Source organism: Nylanderia fulva, unplaced genomic scaffold (assembly GCF_048542155.1).
Source record: "Nylanderia fulva isolate GAGA-0341 unplaced genomic scaffold, ASM4854215v1 Scaffold4, whole genome shotgun sequence".
Lineage (NCBI taxonomy): Eukaryota > Metazoa > Arthropoda > Insecta > Hymenoptera > Formicidae > Nylanderia > Nylanderia fulva.
This window is the reverse complement of record NW_028190476.1, coordinates 7066293-7088091: the sequence shown is the minus strand read 5'-3', so window position 1 is coordinate 7088091 and position 21799 is coordinate 7066293. Positions and strand designations below refer to the sequence as shown.

At 26.4% G+C, this 21799-nt stretch overlaps 6 protein-coding genes across 8 annotated transcripts; 3 read left to right on the top strand and 3 right to left on the bottom strand.

Moving 5' to 3' along the window:
• Positions 1-753: 753 nt before the first annotated feature.
• NC2beta (negative cofactor 2beta) lies at positions 754-5564 on the top strand. Of its 2 annotated transcripts, XM_085486002.1 has the most exons (3): positions 754-843; positions 2241-2343; positions 4671-5564. In XM_085486002.1, the coding sequence occupies exons 2-3, from the start codon at positions 2273-2275 to the stop codon at positions 5179-5181; spliced, it is 582 nt and encodes a 193-aa protein (XP_085342128.1). In that variant the 5' UTR covers positions 754-843; positions 2241-2272; the 3' UTR covers positions 5182-5564. The 2 variants fall into 2 exon arrangements, with proteins under 2 accessions (XP_085342128.1, XP_085342129.1); XM_085486003.1 differs by lacking the exon at positions 2241-2343.
• Positions 2702-4225, bottom strand: LOC146721907 (uncharacterized). The gene is made up of 5 exons (XM_085486001.1): positions 3901-4225; positions 3584-3806; positions 3350-3510; positions 3020-3266; positions 2702-2944 (listed from the first exon to the last, which is right to left on the bottom strand). The coding sequence occupies exons 1-5, from the start codon at positions 4137-4139 to the stop codon at positions 2834-2836; spliced, it is 981 nt and encodes a 326-aa protein (XP_085342127.1). The 5' UTR covers positions 4140-4225; the 3' UTR covers positions 2702-2833.
• LOC114937817 (nonsense-mediated mRNA decay factor SMG9) lies at positions 4540-8020 on the bottom strand. Its single transcript, XM_085486000.1, has 8 exons — positions 7759-8020; positions 7628-7674; positions 7163-7349; positions 6774-7073; positions 6521-6665; positions 6082-6199; positions 5902-6013; positions 4540-5667 (listed from the first exon to the last, which is right to left on the bottom strand). The coding sequence occupies exons 1-8, from the start codon at positions 7902-7904 to the stop codon at positions 5589-5591; spliced, it is 1134 nt and encodes a 377-aa protein (XP_085342126.1). The 5' UTR covers positions 7905-8020; the 3' UTR covers positions 4540-5588.
• Positions 8021-8101: 81 nt separating this feature from the next.
• LOC114937775 (protein O-mannosyl-transferase TMTC4) lies at positions 8102-11914 on the top strand. Its single transcript, XM_085485999.1, has 11 exons — positions 8102-8248; positions 8337-8562; positions 9114-9297; positions 9392-9571; positions 9646-10103; positions 10173-10556; positions 10739-10846; positions 10983-11124; positions 11210-11324; positions 11468-11650; positions 11766-11914. Exons 1-11 carry the CDS (start codon positions 8221-8223, stop codon positions 11900-11902), a joined length of 2145 nt encoding a protein of 714 aa, XP_085342125.1. The 5' UTR covers positions 8102-8220; the 3' UTR covers positions 11903-11914.
• Pbp49 (proximal sequence element A Pbp49) lies at positions 11900-14900 on the bottom strand. The gene is made up of 5 exons (XM_029311394.2): positions 14304-14900; positions 13245-13422; positions 12724-12999; positions 12392-12633; positions 11900-12262 (listed from the first exon to the last, which is right to left on the bottom strand). Exons 1-5 carry the CDS (start codon positions 14498-14500, stop codon positions 11977-11979), a joined length of 1179 nt encoding a protein of 392 aa, XP_029167227.2. The 5' UTR covers positions 14501-14900; the 3' UTR covers positions 11900-11976.
• Positions 14901-15130: 230 nt separating this feature from the next.
• LOC114937791 (uncharacterized) lies at positions 15131-21371 on the top strand. 2 transcript variants are annotated; one of them, XR_014925463.1, is made up of 10 exons: positions 15131-15467; positions 15851-17570; positions 17925-18195; positions 18462-18865; positions 19171-19706; positions 19963-20237; positions 20417-20446; positions 20570-20719; positions 21033-21199; positions 21290-21371. XR_014925463.1 is itself a non-coding variant. In XM_085486042.1 (9 exons), the coding sequence occupies exons 1-9, from the start codon at positions 15371-15373 to the stop codon at positions 21093-21095; spliced, it is 3546 nt and encodes a 1181-aa protein (XP_085342168.1). In that variant the 5' UTR covers positions 15131-15370; the 3' UTR covers positions 21096-21371. The 2 variants fall into 2 exon arrangements, 1 of the variants encoding a protein (XP_085342168.1); XM_085486042.1 differs by having other exon boundaries at positions 21033-21371.
• The last annotated feature ends 428 nt before the right edge of the window (positions 21372-21799 follow it).

Here is a 21799-nt window from a genome sequence, read left to right as displayed (position 1 = left end):
AAAAGAACGAAGAAAAGCGGCCATATTCGCTTATTTTTGTAATAAGGAATTTTTTAAAATCACTAGAAAAATGTCGAAATGAAAGTAATACGTATTTCGTTGCTATTGGATGTCTGACGCCAGCCAATGAGGAGATCCGTCGAGAGAGAAATTCTCTCATTGGCTGGTTTTGATAGCGTCGTATGACGTATTATAGGACAGATCTATTGCTGTACGTTTTTTACATTTATTAATTTTATTTTGACCTTTTTTCAGAAAATCGTTCTGTAACGATTTGCGAACTATTTTACCGATTGTATTATAATTTTTATATATACAGGATGTCCTATTTTAATTGATTACTCCCAAAATCTTTTTTTATATTTGTAATTTTGGAAAAAATGTTTCAAACAAAAATTGTAGGGTTTCAAAAGATTTATTTATTGGCCTTGTTTGACCTTGGATAGCGTTGCTAAGGTCAGGTCAAGGTCAACTTAATTTTTTTAAACAGAAAGCTTCATCGCATCTCATAACTCCAAAAATACTTAATAAAAAATATTTTATTATAATGTTTTGAAAAGCTCTCGAGATAAGAAATATATGCAATAAAAATAGAGCTTTCCGTGTAAAAAAATTAATTGATCAATAAATAAATCTTTTGAAACTCTACAACTTTTGTTTAAAACATTTTTTTCTAAAATTACAAATAAAAAAGTTTTCGATGGTGGTTAATTAAAATGGAACACCCTGTATAATGAGAGATAAACGAATCCATAATTCATGACCTACCGATAGAGGTCTCTATCATGTTTTTTTGTCGATTCTTATTAATTGTTTTACATCAATAACGAAGTCAAAGAATAAGTGAGTAAATTAGTATAAAAATTGATCTAATTTGCTATTTTTGCATATAGAAAAAATTGCTTTGAAATTATTATAACATATATATATCATAATATTAGTATAAATCGGTTTGATACATTTTATTGAGTGATTTAATACATGGGGGAACAAAAAGTATATATTAACAATTTTTAGAGAAGGGCACAAATTTAATTGTATTTTTTCTTGCATTTTTTTATAACTTTATATCGAAGTTTCTAATATGATTATTCCTTAACATGTTTTCAGAGATTTAGCTAAAATAATTCTCTTTGAACATAACCTTGTTAAAATGTTTACAGTTTACTTTTCATTCTTAGTTGTTATTTTAATATGTTGTATTTAAAAATTGATTATTTTTAACACAGTAGAATATAATACATATTTTTTAATATTAATATTTATATACAATAAATACACATTTTCTTAATATCTATAGAATAAAAACTTGATAGTTTAACTGCACAGATTTTTATGAACTAGATATATAATATCTTCTTGGGAGATATATAAAATAATTTATGATATTTTAATATTAATATTCTGTATCTTTAGTATTTTATATTTTATTTATATATTTGTATGTATATTATATGTATATATATATTTGAAAAATGATTTCAACATATATTAGTCCGATAATAATGTATAACAAGGATTACTTATTTCATGTGTAAAACATGAAAGTTCTTTTAATGTCTGTAAATCTAAAACAAGTTGTGCAAAAGTAGGCCTCTTATGTGGCGCTGCATTCCAACAAGAGCACATAATTTTATACATATTGTGAGAAACAGTGGTAGGACAGGCTAAGTGACATTTATCCTGAGTTAAATGACGCAGCAAATCATCATCTTGTATATTAGCATATGGGAGAGAACCTAGAGTTCCGATCTCCCAAAGAACAACGCTGAATGACCAAACATCACTTTTGGAAGAAAAAGCACGATCGCGTACAGCTTCTGGTGACATCCAGCGTATTGGGAGTTGACGAACTTTTCCCTCTACATTATTTATGACATATATTCCATTTCGAGACAAACCAAAATCAGAAACCTACATCCAATCAATTCTTCTATATAGTTCTTCAAATTAATAGTTTTAAATAATAATTTATAATACAGGATCCATTACCTTAAGTGTTAGATCTGAAGTGAGGAGGATGTTTCTTGCTGCCAAATCCCTGTGTGTGATTCCTTTACTTTCTAAATGCTCCATTCCTTTTGCAATATCAAGTGCAAATTTTATAAATTGTTGCGTGTTAATTTCACCATACAAATCTTTATCTTTCTTTTTGCTCTTTTCAATAATATTTGCATATCTAGGTACGGTCTTTTCAAAACAGTACCAAGATATATCTTCTAATTCGGTCTCTCTTCTAGAATGCAGATATGCGAGCAAATCTCCACCTTCCATGTATTCTAAAAGTATACATGTAGGATTATCTGGTAAAGTGCAACAACCTATAAGGCTCACTAAATGCGGGTGAGAACCAGCTGCTTTCATTATTTTGATTTCTTCCAATAATTGATGTCTTGCTTCGGGCTCAACGGATGTATCAGAGCATTGCAACATTTTAACAGCTACTAATGTTCCTTCATTATTGTTCAAACTGCCCAAATGTACTCTGCCAAACTGTCCTTTTCCTAATTCATTTATAAAATTTATACATTTGTATGGCACTTCAAATTCATTAATTTGCATTTTGCAACCATTTGTTATTTCCTGCAATAAACTTCATAAGTACATTTAAAATTTTAAATTTATCTATAATGATTTGATATTTTTTTCATATACCTCTGAGCCTTGTTTGACATATGTGTATATACCAGTATTGCTCTGGGAAATTAAATTTGGCCATTGGGCCAATTTATAAGCAGAAAATCCAGACATAATTTGTTTCCTGTCAAAAATATAAATTTTGAGCATATATATTGATAAAATAAAGAAAAAATGATTTTGACAACTCGCTACTTTACTGTTTAAATAGCCACATGAATTGACGCCTAGTTTTATTACGTATTAACACAATGATGATAAATCCTAATATAATACAAATAGCAGCAACACCAGCAAATAACAGCCACTGCAACATAATTATAATTATATTAATTTCATACTTGCAAAGTAATTATCAATGTTTTTTTTAAATGATATATACAACAATATAGCCAACTAATGTTCCAATTTTATCTATATTAATTATAGTGAAACTGCCTGGAGTTCCTGGACAATCTCGGTGATCTAATGCCTCCACTAATATTTTGTATCCATTTTTTATTTTTACATGCTGATTGTTAATCTTTAAATCCCAATTAAAAGTATTTTTTGTAGCAGTTATGTTACTTATTTTTGTAATATTGTATATAAAATGTCCTGCTTTTGATGTTGCTAATGGCACGCCAATACTGGAATTATATTGTCACATATATATATTTTAACATGCGCAACAAATAATATGAGAATCAAACAATTAAATGAGAGCTTATACCTGATAATGTAGGAATGAATGTAAGAACTATTTGACGTGATATTCCAATTTATAACAACATTTTTTTTCATTTGAATTACTTCTATTTTTGGAATTGGCAACATTAATTTTGCATCTACGCAACTGCATGGCTTTATACATTTTGGAACTGTGTAGATGACCTGTGTAATAATACAACTTATGTAATATATTTTTAAAATTTATATGTATTTATATATGTGGTTTTAATTTTACCTCGGGCAATTTTCCTACAAGTTTAGTTCTTGGATTGGCGTACACTTGTACCTTATATGTACAATTTGGATGTATTTGTATCTCTGGTATATTATTTAGTAATTTATGTTGTGGTACTAATAAGCTAAATAAACTTTTATTTTGCACATGATAGAATGCAGAACTTTCTACACATTCTGTCTCATTTTGATTAGGTTCTCTTGGAATGCTTGTAATTATAATACTGTAACATGCAAATATATGTATATATAATAAGTTAAATATTTAAGTGAGCCTTATAGATAATAACACTTATTGAAAAAATTATTATAATTTACCTGTACGAAGAAGGTTGTCTCCCCTCTTTTGGTGGCATCCAGGATATGTTTAATTTTAATGGCTTAAACATATTGTCATTTTCAAGACCTCCATCTCTTAAAGCAAATACTGTAATATTTTCTACGGTGCCAGCAAATCTCATTGTATTCTTTGCATTGATTACACATATTGTATCAAAACATACAAACAATATAATAACTATATTATATATTAAAATTCTTTTGCATTGTATAGGCATTTCATTTTATTATATAATAGAAATCACTATAAACAAACAATTAAATGCCATACATTTTATTTTGTTATCTACATATGTACACTTTGTTTTCAAAATAAGATTTATATATATATATATATATATATATATATATATATATATATATATATATATATATTATACTTAGTTCTTTATTGAACAAGTAATCTATATTTTATTTGAAAAGAATACTATGCTTTACTTTAATTCAAAGTCTAAATAAAATTATCTTCAGCAAAACTTATCTGGATAATACTTATCTGACAATTTTATTTTATGTACTTAAGAATCGCATCATTTCCGGATGATAAAGTGATAAATACAGTGTGAGGAATTTTAATTGTAAAAAAATATTTAACGAAATTAAATAATAACTACAATATACTAACAAAAGCTGATGTATCAGATTTATTCCTATTAATAATTTAAAAAATTAATACACATCACACATAAATTTACATAATATAATTTAATGTGCATTATTTTGATAAAAGGTCTTATTTAATATTCCAGGAACCAAATGGCCTCGGCTACGATGTCACCAACTGATGATGACGAGCTCACTCTCCCTCGTGCATCGATTAATAAAATAATCAAAGAAATTTTACCCCACGTGCGAGTCGCAAACGAATCTAGAGAGCTCATCCTGAACTGTTGTACAGAATTCATTCATTTATTGTCCTCTGAGGCGAATGAAATCTGTAATCAACAGCAGAAGAAAACTATAAATGCAGAACACGTTCTGCAGGCACTTGAAAAACTAGGTTTTGGCGATTATAATGCGGAAGCAGAAGCTGTATTACGAGATTGCAAGGCGGTAGCGGCTAAAAGAAGGCGTCAAAGTACTAGATTAGAGAATTTAGGAATCCCAGAAGAGGAATTATTGCGACAACAGCAAGAACTGTTTGCTAAAGCAAGAGAGGAACAAGCAGTTGCAGAGCAACAACAATGGCAGCAATTGCAGGCTGTTGCACAAATGGCATCCATGCAACAAGTTGACAGTGAACAGGAAGATTATTCATAAAATTCAAATAAGATGTATATGTATATTTAAAATTCAGATAAGATGTATATTTAAAGACAATTTCGCACACACACATGTATACACAGACACAAAGTTTTGTACTTCAAGAGTAAAGTATTTAATATATCGAACAAAATAATGCAAATACATACTGAAAAAATCAATCAAGATGAAAATAATAGCAATTAAAAAGTATTGAACACAGAAAAACAAAAAATATTAAATACAAATTCAATCATTCATAAAAAAGTTAATTCTATGTTATCATAATTATATTTCTTAAAATATAATTAGTAGAGTAAATTAAAGCGCTTACGCTTTAATTTTATTTATCATAATTGATAAAAGCAATGTATCATATAATAAAGTGAATTAAACTTTTATTTCTTCTATATAAACAGCTTTTCCTAAGGCATTAGTCTTCCATATTCCGAAGATAGATGGCTTTTCTTTATTGCTTCCATGACTTTTGAAACGTAATGGTACCTATCAATAACACTTGCATTATTTTATATCTTATATATAATTAATTATAAAAATTTACTCTTATCTCTTATCAAGATGAAATTAATTCTATTCTTCACTTTTTTATCCATATTTTAAATTGTTGCATCAATATTCAGGAAATCAAAAAAGATATCATGAATAGATAAGAAAATTCATTCTTATGAATTTAATTATTTGATTAAAATTAAAATAATAAATATAAAGCAATATTACCAGCTTTTTTCTGTTAATACAGTCGGCGTCATTGGATTCCTGGTAACTCCATGTATCTTAGTTCGTAATTTGTCTATGAGAGATTTTCCTTTTTCACAAAATATCAAATCTTCTATAACAAATATATCAAAAATCAATTAATACAATCTTCTATAAATGATTTAAAGAGTAAATTTTTACCTTCTTTTTTTGATGGTATTAAAAATAAATTTAAACCATTTTCTGTTGAACAATGGCTCATATTTATACCACTATGAGTTTGTAACCGAGAACTTGAAAATATTTTATTATAAAATTCCTAGAAAAAAATTCAGAAATGTTGAAAATGTAAGCACACTTAAATAATTAAATTTTTAGAATATTAATGGATTTTTATATATATATATATATATATATATAAAATCAATTTAGAGTAAAAAAAACAATTGAAAAATAAATCTATAACCTTATTAATGAAAAATTCATGAGTGAAAAAAATGTAAAAAACGAATTAAGTTTAAAAAATTTTAACTAATTAAGAGTAAAGCAGTGAAAAAGATAAGGACTGAGAAAATACTGATTTGTGCTGTATTATGAAAAATAAAATATAATATCTATAATGTATATAATAGAACAACACCTTTATTTGGTCACTAATAGTTGGCATAAAATCTTGCACTCCCACTTTATTATGCAAAAATACAACATGTGGATAATATTCTACATAATCTTGATCCATAATAGTTGTTGAAGATGGTTTTAACATTTCTGCGGTTTGTAAAAATCTATAAAAGAGAAATAGACATGTTAATTAATCATTATAAATTTTATAACAAAAACACAGCTGTTATACTTTCAAGAAATTAATAAATATCTTTTTATTTTATAATTACCTTACTAAATTTGGATCGATAAACCAATCTTGCACAAATATAATAACATGACATACTGAAAACAGAAATGCTGCAAATTGGAGAGATTGTAACTCCAAATTAGAATCAGTATTTACATAATCAGTTGTCGCTTTTTTTTGATCAAAACATACAGAGTAGTCAGTTACAAGTCCAGAAAGAATTGGTTGTGTATCTAGATATATTACCCTATTTTTACTTATGAAGAAATCTATTCCAGTAGTGCAATTTGTTGCATTACTTTCGTAATGTGATAAATCTTGTTCTTGAAAAATGTTGGATCTAATTATGTTAAAAATGATTAAAATAGCATATTATAATTTTGATGAAAAAACTAAAAGTAAAGTAATTGAAGCAAATGCATTACATACGAGTAATTTGATGTTAGTAGTGACATAATTGTTGATTTGCCAACACCTTGGGTACCTAAACATCCAACAACTAGAAAATCTTGTTGGTCACATAGATAATCTAGTGGACTCTCACATAGTTGCATATTCTCATCCATAAATTTGATACAAGTACTCATCTCAGGAGATATTGAAAACATACGGATTGCTGAAATATATGTTTATATATATTTTGTTATATAAGTTTTCTGAATAAATATTAATATATCTTGTATATATATGATATCATATAAAAAATGAGTAACAATTTTTTTCTAAATAAAAACTTCTTATTATTTAAAAAACATTAACATCTGAATCCTCATACTTTGAACTACTTTTCCAAAGTCCCTATTTTTTACCTACAGTTTGTCTTTTAAGTAATACAAAGTTTTAATTTATAATATTATAGGCCTTGTAACATATAAATTGTATATTGATAATTACAATCTGGTATTTTTGTCGATGCTCCTGAAGTGATATCAGTATCCTTCCTAGAAAATTAATTTTGCTATATTATTATCTATATTGTAACATAACAAAAGGTATAAATTAATTATTGCAATTAATAAATATACTTGTGCCCATTACGTTGACTTGGGGAAACAGCTCTACTTTCACCCTCTCGAGTCTTCAATATAAATGTTGGTCGCTCTACGATTTTAATTAGAGTCCTGTTTTCTCCATCCTTAATCTCCGAATCCTTCGACGTCGTCGGCAACATTTTTCTTCTCCTTTTAATAGCTAAATAGCTATTAAAATTGCAAAATTGCTTGAAAAGTCAAAAAATCATTTAAGCACAAACATAAACAAGCTGCCTAATTTTTAAGGGTGCGATTTCATGAAGCGAAATAACGCAACCAATCGCGAGTTGGAAATCTATGTTTATTTTTTTGTCTACGGCTGACAGTCATTTAATAGTCGAAGGTTCATCTATACATTTTTATATTTTATAGATGTTTACATGTACCGGTAACTGTAATTATTGTTGTTAAATAAAAAAACAATGCTGTATAAATTTTATTTTTATTGAGAATATTATGAAAAATAAAATAACTCATCTGCCTGGTGAGTTCCTATATAATTATATTTATAGATTTTATATATGAAATAAAAGAACTTTTTTTTGATGAAACATTTTTTTATAAATTTTCAGCTGTACCATCATTTCTTTCTTATTGGATCATTGTGATTTTGTCACTTTGTTTTGTTAACAGTTATGATGGAGATTTTGTTTTTGACGATGTTGAAGCTATTGTTAATAACAATGATGTGTACGATACAGTGATTTGGGAAATATTTAAAAATGACTTTTGGGGCACTAAGTTATCCCACAAGCAAAGCCATAAGTCGTATAGACCTCTTACCATCCTGAGTTTCAGGTAAAATAATATTATTATATATTATTTAGTCTTTCGTTGCAGTTATATTATGATAGAAGAAGTCAGAAATTACATATAAAAAATCATATAAATTTTACAATATGATTATATGGAGGGAATTTTGGAATCTCTTACAAATATGTCCAAATAAATTGTTTTCTTCATTTGCTGCCATTCATATTTAAAAGTATAGATAAACAATTTTTTCAAAATCTATTTACAAAATAACAAATAGCTGTAAATTTTTTTACTACATTATTTATAAGATTTTATTTTTGAAATATAGAATTTATATTGACTGAGATTACTCATGCATATAACAAAAAAATAAACTAATATATTTATCAATTTATGTTGTAGGATATTAGGAAAATTTATTTATTTTACTGTATTTTTTGCGAAAAGAATTACATGTGATTTTTTCTTTTGATATTTTAAATTAATATTGCTGCAATGAGGAAACAGAAATTTTAAATACTTTTGTAATATGTGTAATAATATTTTATTAAAAATATACAAATATTAATTTTATGTTTTCTTTATCTTTATAGATTTCATTTCTGGGTACGACAAGATTTAATTTCACAGGACTATCACATAATAAACATAATGTTACATAGTGTAAATAGTCTGTTAACTTTATTTGTATATAATCTAATTTTGGGACCAAAAAGACAAAATATCTCATTTTATGCTGCAGCCTTATTTGCAGTTCATCCAATTCATACAGAAGCTGTAAGAAATTCACATATATTATTATAACTTATTTATATTTAAATGTGTGTGTGTGTATCATATATTCTAATTTGCATGTGTTTTTTTATGTCAGGTATCTGGAATTGTAGGACGGGCTGAATTATTGTGCACCTTATTTACATGGTTATCAATTTTATTATACAACTGTGTAATATATGCAAAAAATGCATTTTATACATGCACTGCTATGTCTGGTTCAATTATTTGTATAACTATAGCAATGCTATGTAAAGAAACTGGAATCACTGCCATTGTGAGTTAAAACTATATTTTTGTAGTTGAATTTTTTTATATAACTATATAAAACAAATATCTTTATTATTTCAGGGTATTTGTGCAGTATATGATATAGTTGTAGTGAACAAAATATATCCAATTGATATAATTAATTTACTTTTATTTAAACATTCAAATATAAATTTAAATAATTTTATTAATTACAGAAATACAGTATTACGACTTATTATACTTGTTTTTGTTGCAATAATACTTTTATTTCTAAGATTTAGTATTATGGGTTTTTCTGCTCCTAAATTTCAACCAGTAGATAATCCAGCATCTTTTATGGATAGTGTATTTTTTCGCATACTCAATTACAACTATATCTATTGCTTGAATATATGGTTACTTATATGTCCTATATGGCTCTGTTTTGATTGGTCAATGGGTTGTGTATCGTTAATTACTAGCTATGACTACAGAATTTTTGTAGTTATTGTTTTTTGGTTAATATTTGTAGCATTAATTATGTGCACATTTATTCTTCATAAGGATCAAACTCTGAGGTGATTGCAAAATTTTTAATATATATATATATATATATATATAAACTATAAAAAATGTAACTTTTACAGATATATAATTATGGGACTTGCAATGCTAATTTTTCCATTTCTGCCAGCTAGTAATATTTTCTTCAATGTTGGCTTCGTTTTGGCAGAAAGAATATTGTACATTCCTTCAGCAGGATACTGTTTATTGGTTACAGTTGGCCTACACAAATTTTCTACTCGTTTTTTTTCATCTAAAGCGGTATTATTAGCTTATATAATGCTTATTTTATTATTGTTCACACGTTCCTGGATGAGAAGTGAACAATGGAGAAATGAAAAACTACTTTTCCAATCAGCATTAGATGTATGTCCTCTGAATGCAAAAGTACATTATAATATTGCAAAAAATGCTGCAGATGCAGGAAACATTAATCTTGCTAAACTAGAGTATCAAGAAGCCTTGCGGTATGTATATAGAATAAATAAAGTTAAAATAAATTTTTTTTAGAAAATTCTATATAAAAATTAATTATATATAATATTAATAATATAAATTATATAAAAATTATACATACATGTTTATATAATGTACATTATATATAAAAATTTTTAAAAATATGCAAAATATAATATTATTTATGCTACAGATTAAATCCAAATTATACTCAAGCTATGAACAATCTCGGTAATATACTCAGAGACGACGGACAATTTTCAAAAGCTATAAGTTTATTTAAACAAGCTATCAGTTTGCAGTAAGTTTGATTACGTTACATTATTTGAATTTTAAGATTAATGTATCCAATTATAAATATTTTGTTTGTATTTATTTGTATTATAAAGATTTTATATGTATATAGATAGTGCACACATAGAGACTCTGAATTTTAGGAAAGATTTTGCTACAGCATGGATGAATTTAGGAATAATTCAATCATCATTGAAACAATACAAGGAATCAGAAAGCAGCTATTTTACAGCTCTACAGCATCGATCAAAATATCCAGATTGTTACTACAATCTAGGCATATTAGTGAGTAAAATGAAAATGTGATAGCAAAATATATTTTAAGGTATCTTTGATTATTGAGTTATAAATAAAAAAAATTTTTTTATAGTATCTGGAACAAAAACAATATGATAAGGCGCTGAAAGCTTGGATAAATGCAACCAGACAAAAACCTACACATAAACGAGCATGGACAAATATGATATTACTATTAGATGATTTAGGTTTGTAATATATATTTTTAAATTAATTAAATAAATTAAATTTTAAATTAATTTAGATTAAATTAATTTTTTCATATGTACAATATTCATTAAATGTGCTGAAATATATAGTACATTCTAAGGACTAATGTGTATAATTTCAGATAAGACTGAAGAAGCATTAAGAATGGCAAATAAAGCTTTGCAATTTATCTCTGATCATTCTGCTATCTATTTTAACATTGCTAATATTTTGGGAAAAAAGGGAAAATATGAAGAAGCAGAAATTCAATTTAAGTTGGCAATATCAAAAAATCCAATAGATCCTATGATTTATGCAAATTTAGGTATAACAAGAAAATTTATTATTCAAAAATAAAATATATAAAATCAATATTATTTGGTTAATAAAGGTAAATAAGTAGATTAAAATTTAAGTTAATTTTTTAATGGTTTTTTTAGGTGTTTTATATCATCGTTGGAATAAATTAAATGCAGCAGAAGAAATGTATAAAAAAGCATTGCAATTAAAACCAGATTTATCTAGTGCAAAGGATAATTTACTAAAACTGTACACATTAAAAACATCAATAAAATAATTTTTAATGTAATTGCTTGTTATATTTTTTTAAATACACTTGTAATATAAATAATTAAGAAACTGATAAAAACTTTATTTATGACGTTTAGGTCCAGTAGGTTTTTTACACAATAGGCTTGGTATACAAGGATAATGATATGCTTTAAAATTTCCGATTTTATGACCATTAACATAATTATAAGATATAAAACACTTATTACAGAAATAACTTATACCATGTGGTATTCTATTGTGTTCTGTTATAACCCAGTGTACATTAAGTAATCCACAATAAATACAATTTTTCCCAGAGATAGGTCTTAATCTTTCTATTCTTGGGTAGGCAGACAATGATAATGCATCATTTGTGGTCACCAACCTTGCAAAAATAATTAGATTATTAAATAAAATAGTATCAAAAATATACTCAATTTTAGTTTTTATTATATTAGTCCCTATTTATTTTTAATATATTAAAAATATTTATACAATATATATTAAAAATTACCTAGCATCAGTCAGCACAATTAAATGTTCACAACAACCCTGATGTTGATATACCCATGGAAAACCAAATCTTGCACAAAGAGAATTTATTTGAGCATCCATGGTTGCAACTTTAAATGGACCTAAATCCTGCCGAGTTTCTGCCCATTGTAATATAACAGCACTATAATCAACGTTGGTTGATGCACTAATATCATTATAAAATGTATCTTCAATGTAAAAGAATCCTGATTTATAGACATCCTGTAATTAGACAGAAAAATATAGTTATTTTTTATATGTAATTTGCATATAGAATATTGTGAAAGATAAAGTTCAAAATTAAATAATTACTTTTGCCATTGTTTGAGGCTTTTTATTTGGATATTTACTAGTTTCTACCATAATTGATAGATCGGATTGACACATTATCTTTTCACGTAGATCATAAAGAGTTTGACATCCTAGGATCGATATGACACTTTTAAGTTTAAGAAATGGGATATTATTTATCTTATACTTATAAAAACGAGATTGGCTTTCAAATGGCTCATACACTCTACAATAAACCAAAAATTCTTCATATGGTGTTACAGAATCATTATTGGGCCAGCTTGATTCATCATATTTCTAGAAAAAAACAAACGAATCATCTTCATATATTACTGACAAAAAATAGGTTTATAGAAATCATATATTTTATAGCAATCACATATTAAACAAAGCAAAAATATATTAATAAGCATAAAATTAACTCAATTTTGAAACAATTTTAAATATTTTCTTAAGTATCTAAATTTTTATATGTTTTTCTTTCTCATTCATTTTATTAATTTTGATCTTTTTATATTTTCTGTAAATAATTAATTACTCACAAGTGGAAATCCATTTTGAATCCTTGATTTTATTATAGGTTCCTTAGATAATGTCTTTAACATTTTAATTGTTTCCAACGAAGCATTATCTAATACTTTTTCAGATATGTTAGCATATTCTTGTTTTTTTTCTTCTTTTCTATTGGCAGTTTCTATTGCTAATGATAAATTCTCAATGCTGTAAAATTAATTGATTTAATATATAAAATTATTATATAATATATTTATATATCAATCAAAATTAATATTGGACGCTAGTGATGAAAATAAACTTGGCAAAATTGATTTCGACGTAACTAGCAATTTTATTCAATACTTTCACGACGTTTCGACCATTTGGTCCTTATCAAGTGAGAATTCTATAATACAATGAGAAACATGTAAGAAAAAGAGAGATTGCTGAAATGTTCTTCATAAAGAAGCATGATAATACTGTTAACCTACAGAAACACTGAGAATTTGACAAATATTTACGACAAAATAATAAAGATTGTTTAGTGATGCGTTTCAAATGTAGTCGTTGATGAAACATCATAGTGATGGGACGTGTTCCTCTTTTAACTATTAATTTTAAATAAGATCAGTTTTATGTTGCGTTAATCTCATTTTAATTGATGGGTATGTTTGTGTTTGTGGTCATAACTTAACATTTAAATATGTTCTTGTATGTTTCAATATTGTGTTATAGAATTCTCACTTGATAAGGACCACAACCAAATGGTCGAAACGTCGTGAAAGTATTGAATAAAATTGCTAGTTACGTCAAAATCAATTTTGCCAAGTATATTTATATATATTTTTTATTTTATATATTTATATATATATTTATTATATATTTATATACAATATTTTTTATTTCATTATTTGAGTGTAATATAATAATGTTCTAAGAGAAAAAAATTATCTTCATATACTACTGAAAAAATAGGTTTATAAAAATCATATATTTTATTTCAATCACATATTAAACAAAGCAAAAATATATTAATAATCATAAAATTAACTCAATTTTGATGCAATTTAATGAAGTAATGTTTATTATGTATCATAATGAGATACCTGCAATAATGTTTGATTAAGGAAATTGTCCCTTGTGGCAAGGGAACATCCATAAGTTGAAAAATCTTTTCTTCACTGTCTTCGCTTGTACCATGACATAAAGAGGACTTGACTAATTCACCGTATTGCTGAAAATATTCCTTTAGACTAATCTTTGGTGATGCCTGACGATCATAAAGCTTATATACTTGATCCATATTGCTATCTTGGTAAATAATCACTTATGATCAAAGCAAGTAATAAATGTCATTGCACGTGAAAAAAGTTAATCGTAATTATTAGACCGTTAATTAATCGACTGTCAATTACAGTCAAGCGCTCTCACAACCTGTGTGACGTCCCGCTAATTTTCGAAACCATCTTCTTCTTTTTAAATTCTTTTTGACCCAGTCTCAAATACGACTTTCGGCCATCAGCGGGTTATAATTGATATTTAAAGATTGAATTGATAAAGAGACACGATCACCGGATATACTTTGTAATGACAAAGGAAAAAAAATGTTTTTATACGAAACACGTCAAAGGACAACAAACTCTTCATATCTACCAGAAAAGTGGTCGTACACGCTTCGCTTTACGGTCACTTTAATAACAGCGAAACTGCACATGTCAAGCCGATAGGTGACAGCTGCGGATCGACCAATCAGAGCGCAGCGACTTATCAACTGATTGGTCGATTCATCAGTTGTCAGTTGAAGATTGACCAATCAACTGACAAGTTGCTTCGCTCTGATTAGTCGAGCCGCAACTGTCATCTGTCAACTTCACATTTGCAAATTTGCTGTTGTGAAATGACCCTTAAAAAATGCATGCGACACGAACAGACCTATATTGATTGTAGTTTTCAATCGTTTGACAGCTGCGGATACAATTTATAATCAATTCTTTATTTATAGGTTACTTTTTCAATTTTATAGAAAACTTTGAAATGTGGCAGTTTGTTTTTTATTATATTAGAAATGAATGAATATCCTTGATACCGTTGATTTACGTTTGCAAACTGCGAAACAATGAGATAAAAATTTTATACATTATTAATCTTATGTGCTGCTTAAATATCATTTGACATGGGCGAAAAATCAGAGTCTCTTGATGAAATGAATTTTACAGAACGATGTGATGGCATTAATTTTATTGCAAAGCGAGATGTTCAATTAATCGAAGGTAATATTAAATATAGGAACATATGATTTATTATTGTCTTCAATATTATACCAGATTGTTGTACAGTTATATATAAAAATTCATGTACTTACTTTAATTAGAATATATGATATTTATTAATAATATAATACATTATTGTAGTGGAAAAATGATTATATATAAGATTATACATAAAGTAATTTATACATATACATGTGTAAATATATTTGTAATGCTGCTTTTTTACTCTTTTTGATGTTGTTTTTAAAAGGAAATTGACCCTGTGTATATCGAATATTTTCTTTAAATATGATGTAGTAATACATTTAATATGTATAATTTATTAATATCAAAACTTGTACTTAAGAGGTATATCAACCATAATAATTATTTTTATATTCAAGCAGGTTCGGCAACCCAAAATCTCGATGTCTTGCAAATTAAAAATAATTATTGTGGAAGTAATATATTCAGAAGTGAAAGCGACTCAGCATTATCTAGAAGAAGTGGTGGAAGATTAAAATTAGATCATCCAATGGCAGATGTTAATTTATTGACTGGATTTAACGTTGACAAATCTATTCTTAACATTCCTAATGAAAAGCTTCGAACATATCATTTATCTACCAGTGAAAGTCATCTTTTACGTGATGATGGATCTCTTCGTGATTCATTTTTCAATAATACAAGTATTTCTTTATCCAGAATACCAGTATCATCTTTAGATTTATTCCTAGTCAGAAATAAAGTTAATAAATCTGAAAATGATGTATGTGCATATAGAGATATAGCAGGAACATGCACAGATGAAGAAGAGACATTATTTAATCAACCGAGCAAGTTGAAACATATTTTATCTTCTACAAATGAAGAGGTCATCAATTTGTGTGAAGATAATATAGTAAAAGACAAACAGGAAGAAAATGATTTTAAAGAACAGACTGCAGATATTAGTACACTTAAAACAGAACAATCTTGCAATGAAATCATAGATTTACAATCACAGATAAATAACGAAATAAATGAGAAAAATCGAGATGATGAAAAAGATTTATGCAAGAAAAATGGTTCAAATTCAACTTTGGCGTTAAATGCCCATGTGCAAAATAGTTTGACATCTCGACCAACATTAGCTGACGACAGTAAACTTGTTAAAATGTCGCTCCTAACAAATCCGAAAATTTTAATACAATCAAATGTTCAACTTTTGAATAAAAGTCGTAATTTTTTCAATTTTATCACAGAGAAATCGACAAACATTATGGAAAAAGCTCTACTGCCGCAGCATTTGGCAATGAAATACAACCACATATCAAAATCCATTGAAACAAATGCTATGATGGGATTTTATATTAATAACAAATCTTCTTTGAAAGATATAATCGGAGAGACTAGATTGAATACAGATTTAACAATGAATTCGAGTAATACGACAAATTGTACTGTAGAACCAAATTGTGACAAGAACAAAGATAAGTTAAATAGTATGAAAAATAGTGAAATTGAAATAAATCAATCTACATATTTAAAGGAGAATAAAATATACGATAATTTGAAAAATGCAGAATCACAATTACATGAAAATTTTGAGAAAGCATCAAACGAAAAAGAATTTATTTTCCAAAAAGATGATGTAGATAGATTAGATTGCGATATTATTAGTGAAAAAGCACAAGATGTGTTATTATCAGAAATAAGTAAACATGAAAGTCATTTTCTGTACAAAGAAAATGATAAGCACGAAGAAAATTCATCTGAGCTTAATAATTTGGTAGAATCAAATATTTCATCATTAGCCTTCTTGGAACATCCATTATATCTTAAATTATTGGAGGACTATACTAGTTTGAAAGACGAGAATGCAAAATTGTTAGAAAGAATGCAGCATTTAGAAAAGTCAAATCAATTAAACCAATTATTTTGTGAAACTCCAACAAACACAGATACTTTTACTTTAGAAATGGAGAACATGAAAAAAACCATAAGTAAATTAACAGTTGATTTGAATACATCGCTAAATATGCAAGAAGCTCTTAAAAAAGAATGTCTTGCATTTAATAAGGAAAAAGAAGACATGATTATGAAATATGTAACTAGCGAGAAACAGTTAATTGATTCACAAAGGTATGTATAAGAAAAAACAACTGTATAATTTGATATTTATATTATTTACTTCTTAAACATGATTGAGAAAAGTAAAATCTTAAAAATTTTTTGAAAATAAATTAATTAGAAGCAATTGTATATTTCAAATAAATTAAAAAAGGACATTTTTTTTAAATAAATTGAATAAATTTTTTTCAAGTACTTTTCATATTTTTGAATATTGTTACTTTATCGATCACATATATATAAATTTTGAGGAAAAAAATCAGACTTGTCATAAATATATTTAAACTTAATGATCATAAATCAATTGATTAATCATTTGTATATTAAATCACATCCATAAACAAATATTTGTAATGTATGTAACAGAGCGATAGATTGCGCGGAACGTAAAGTTAAAGAACTTTTAAAAGATCAAGAATTATTGCAAAACAAGTTGCGTCAAACTCAGGGTGAACGAATAAGAATATGTAACATCATGGATGGAAAATGTCGTGAGATTGTTGATCTTCAGAAGGAAATAGATAAATTAAAGGAAGAGACTAAATCTAAGGAAATCAAACTGAAGTGGACACAAAACAAAGTTAAAATTGAAATGGACTTACAGAAGGAAACTCAACAGAAATTAGATAAAGCCTTGGTAAATATATATATATATATATATATATATATATATATATATTATATGTAATAAAAAAAAAACTATAATATATTCATTATTTTTTTATAATTTTATTTTTATATTTTATTTATTTATAACATTCCTATTTTATAATATATTTTATTATATATAATTATAATATAATTTAAATTATTATATTATTTATTATAATTATACATATATATATATATATATATATTTATTATATATTATATATTTTATAATTTAAATTATTTGTGTTGCAGACGAAAATAAATGATATGAGAGAAGAATGCGAACAGATACGTCGCGAAACGCAGGAATCATTTCGGAAATTTCAACAATCTGAAGAGAATAAAGCTGTGACATTGGATCAGCAGTTAAAAGAACATCAGGCACGTTTGATTTTAGAAAGACATGTTACAGAAGATAAAGAAACGTTGAGGCTCCAATTGCAAAAGGAACTGGAAACATTGAAATCTAAACAACAAAATTTAATAGAAGAAAATAATAGACTCAGCCTAAAAGTACAAGAGTCTGAGAAAGCTCGATTGAACAATGAAAATAATTTAAGTGATTTGAAAATTGTTGCAAATCAACGTCAGGAACAAATTACTGAATTATTAAACAAAGTTTCTCAGTTAGAGGCATTAAAACTTCAGTTGCAACAGTAAGTATATTACATAGAGAATATAATATTATATAATACATATATGTTATTAGTAGAAATAAATATAATAAAAAAGAAAAAATGTAAAAAATTAACAAATTTTGCAGAAAATATGGTAAAAATTATGATATTCAAAATATAAGCCTTCATTTTATTCAGATATCTTTTATTTACAAAATTATCTCTTTAATGAATTTGACTTAAATCTTAGATTATTATTATAACTGAAATTTGTAACATTGAATGAAATCCTAACGTTATTGAATAATACTTATGCATAATTACAATCTATTTTATATTTGTAGCAAAGAAGAGTGTATAGTATCGGCTGAAGCTCAAATACTACAATTACGATCGGCCAACGAGGAGTTGCGATTTGATATGCAAGCGTGTCGTCAAAAGGAAGCGAATATGTTAGATTTTACGCAAAAACTGACAGACAAAAATGTACGTCTTCAATCCGAGTTCATTACGATTCAAACAAAGGCGAGTGATCTCGAATCCGAACACGGTCCACTACACGATTGTATCAACGAATTGACTAATAAAATCAAAGTGCTGGAGGAAGATTTGACACAAGAACGAAAGAAACGAAAAGAAGAATGCGAAATTTTGGCTAAGCATGTTGCTGAACAAACTCAATGTGCACAAAACTTTGTCCAGAAATTGGAGGATAGTCAAGGTGAAAATGCAGTATTAAAAAGGAAACATCAAATTTCCATAAAGGAGATGACACGAGAATTACAACAATGTCGTAGAAAATTAGAGATGTTAGAAGCTGCATCTCCCAGTAATTCATTGGACATTACATCCAGAACTGGATCTAACGCTTCTTTAGCAGGTTTGACAGATTTACAATATTTGGCTCCTCACTGATCATATTGGAATTGTGACGTCAGAAGCGAGAAAATACGCTTAAAAAATTCTTAGATGCCATTTTGAAATATTTTTTCATTTTAAAAGTGGCATCTAAGAATTTTCAGCGTGTGTTTTCTTGTCTCTGACGTCACAATCTAACATGACGAGAACCCAGAAGCCTTAACAAGTAGATTTGAGCTGTATAGGATTTTGATATAAGAAATTTTGTCTCTTTTTAGGCGATACATTAAATGGTGCCTTATCGGATAACAATGCTAATGATCACAATGCTGATGATCACATTCACTCTATGGAACCTAATAAGCAAGCACTAATAAATCGCATTATGAAGCTGCAAAAAATAAATGTAAAAAGAGCTGAAAAATTAGATTTTTTGGAAGAACACACACAAACATTGCTCGAAGAATTACAGAAAAAAACAAAAATAATACAAAACTATATCTTACATGAAGATTTTGGAGCTCTGGCATGCAATGAAAGAGATAAATATAAGGTAAAAGGAAATACTTTTTTTTAAATTGGTTTTATTCTGTCTTACAGTAAAATATATTTTATGAATATCGATATATGGCAAAAATAGTTGAATAGTTTAAATTTAATTTTTTTTAATAAAATTATTTTAAAAAATATAAAAAATTAGTTATAATAATAGAGTCTTTTTTTGTATCCAAGCATATCAAAAGAAGAAGAGATACAGTAAGGGTAAGAAAATGGATTTTTAAAAATAAATTAACAAGTTTAGGTTAAACAATTATATATAATTTGCATACACATATATATGTTATGTATATATATATATTTTTTTTTTAATTTTTTTATGTACAGGCGGAATTGGCACGACATGGAGGTATAATGGCATCCGTTTATAATCATCAAGTTTCAGATGAGAATATGACTTTAGAACTTTCTTTAGAAATAAATCAGAAATTACAAGCGGTTCTAGAAGATGTACTATTAAAAAACATTACTCTGAAAGTAAGTATATCAAATATAAATTATATAGAAATACAAAGTTTAAAAATTCGTTTCTCGAATTGATTAAAATTGTGAAAGAAAAATTCATAATATTTTTATATATATGTGCATATCAACATAAATTCAAAATTGTTTGAACCTCTTAGATATTTTGAATATAATTATTCTTGTATTACAATATATTTGATTAAAAAATCTAAATGAATTTTTTCTGCTCCAGAAAGTGAGTTCTGTCATAGAATAGCATTCATTGTTTTTAAAAGAAATATAACGTTGCTAATTTATCAATATTTCTTATTTTTATACTTTACAGGACAATATTGATACATTAGGTAACGAGATAGCAAAATTAACAATGAAGCATCAACAAAAATAAATTGACAATTAATAATTAATAGTTGTTACATGTATATAGATACTTACATCCACAAATATCATCATATGTTATATATTGGTGCGAGAGAGGAAAGAGAGTTAATGGTATTTATATTCTTATTTTTTAAATTACATTTTCTGTTATCTAATATTATATAATTCTGTAATACATGTAAATATTCCTTTACTTAACAGTGTATACTTCTGACTTAATGTATTTAAAAAATATATCACATAATATATTTATAAAATAGGAATAAAAATCACTAATAGAGAATCAATTTGTATTATCATATGTCCTTACTTAAGATGTGATATAATTTATTTAGCTAACAAAAATAATTTTTCATGTAAAAATATGGAAAAAGATTTTATTATACAAAGTTTAGTGTTTTCAAAATAAATAGCTAAGATAAAAGAAACTAATCGTTTCCATTTTATTTATATTTGGAGGATTTTTAATTCAAATTATTAGAGAATATAATTATGAATAATAAAATATATATTTGAAAAATAAAAATAACTAATCATAAGCTTAATATAAATCGCTATAATATTGTCAGACATTACAATATTGTAATATATTCTTAAAGTCAGCCTTTGAATGTCTAGTTTTAGATGTTTAGAAGGAAAATATAATAAATTATCATCAAGGAAGAAAGGTGTGTCTATATCTATATCAAGATATTATAGAATAACGGTTTT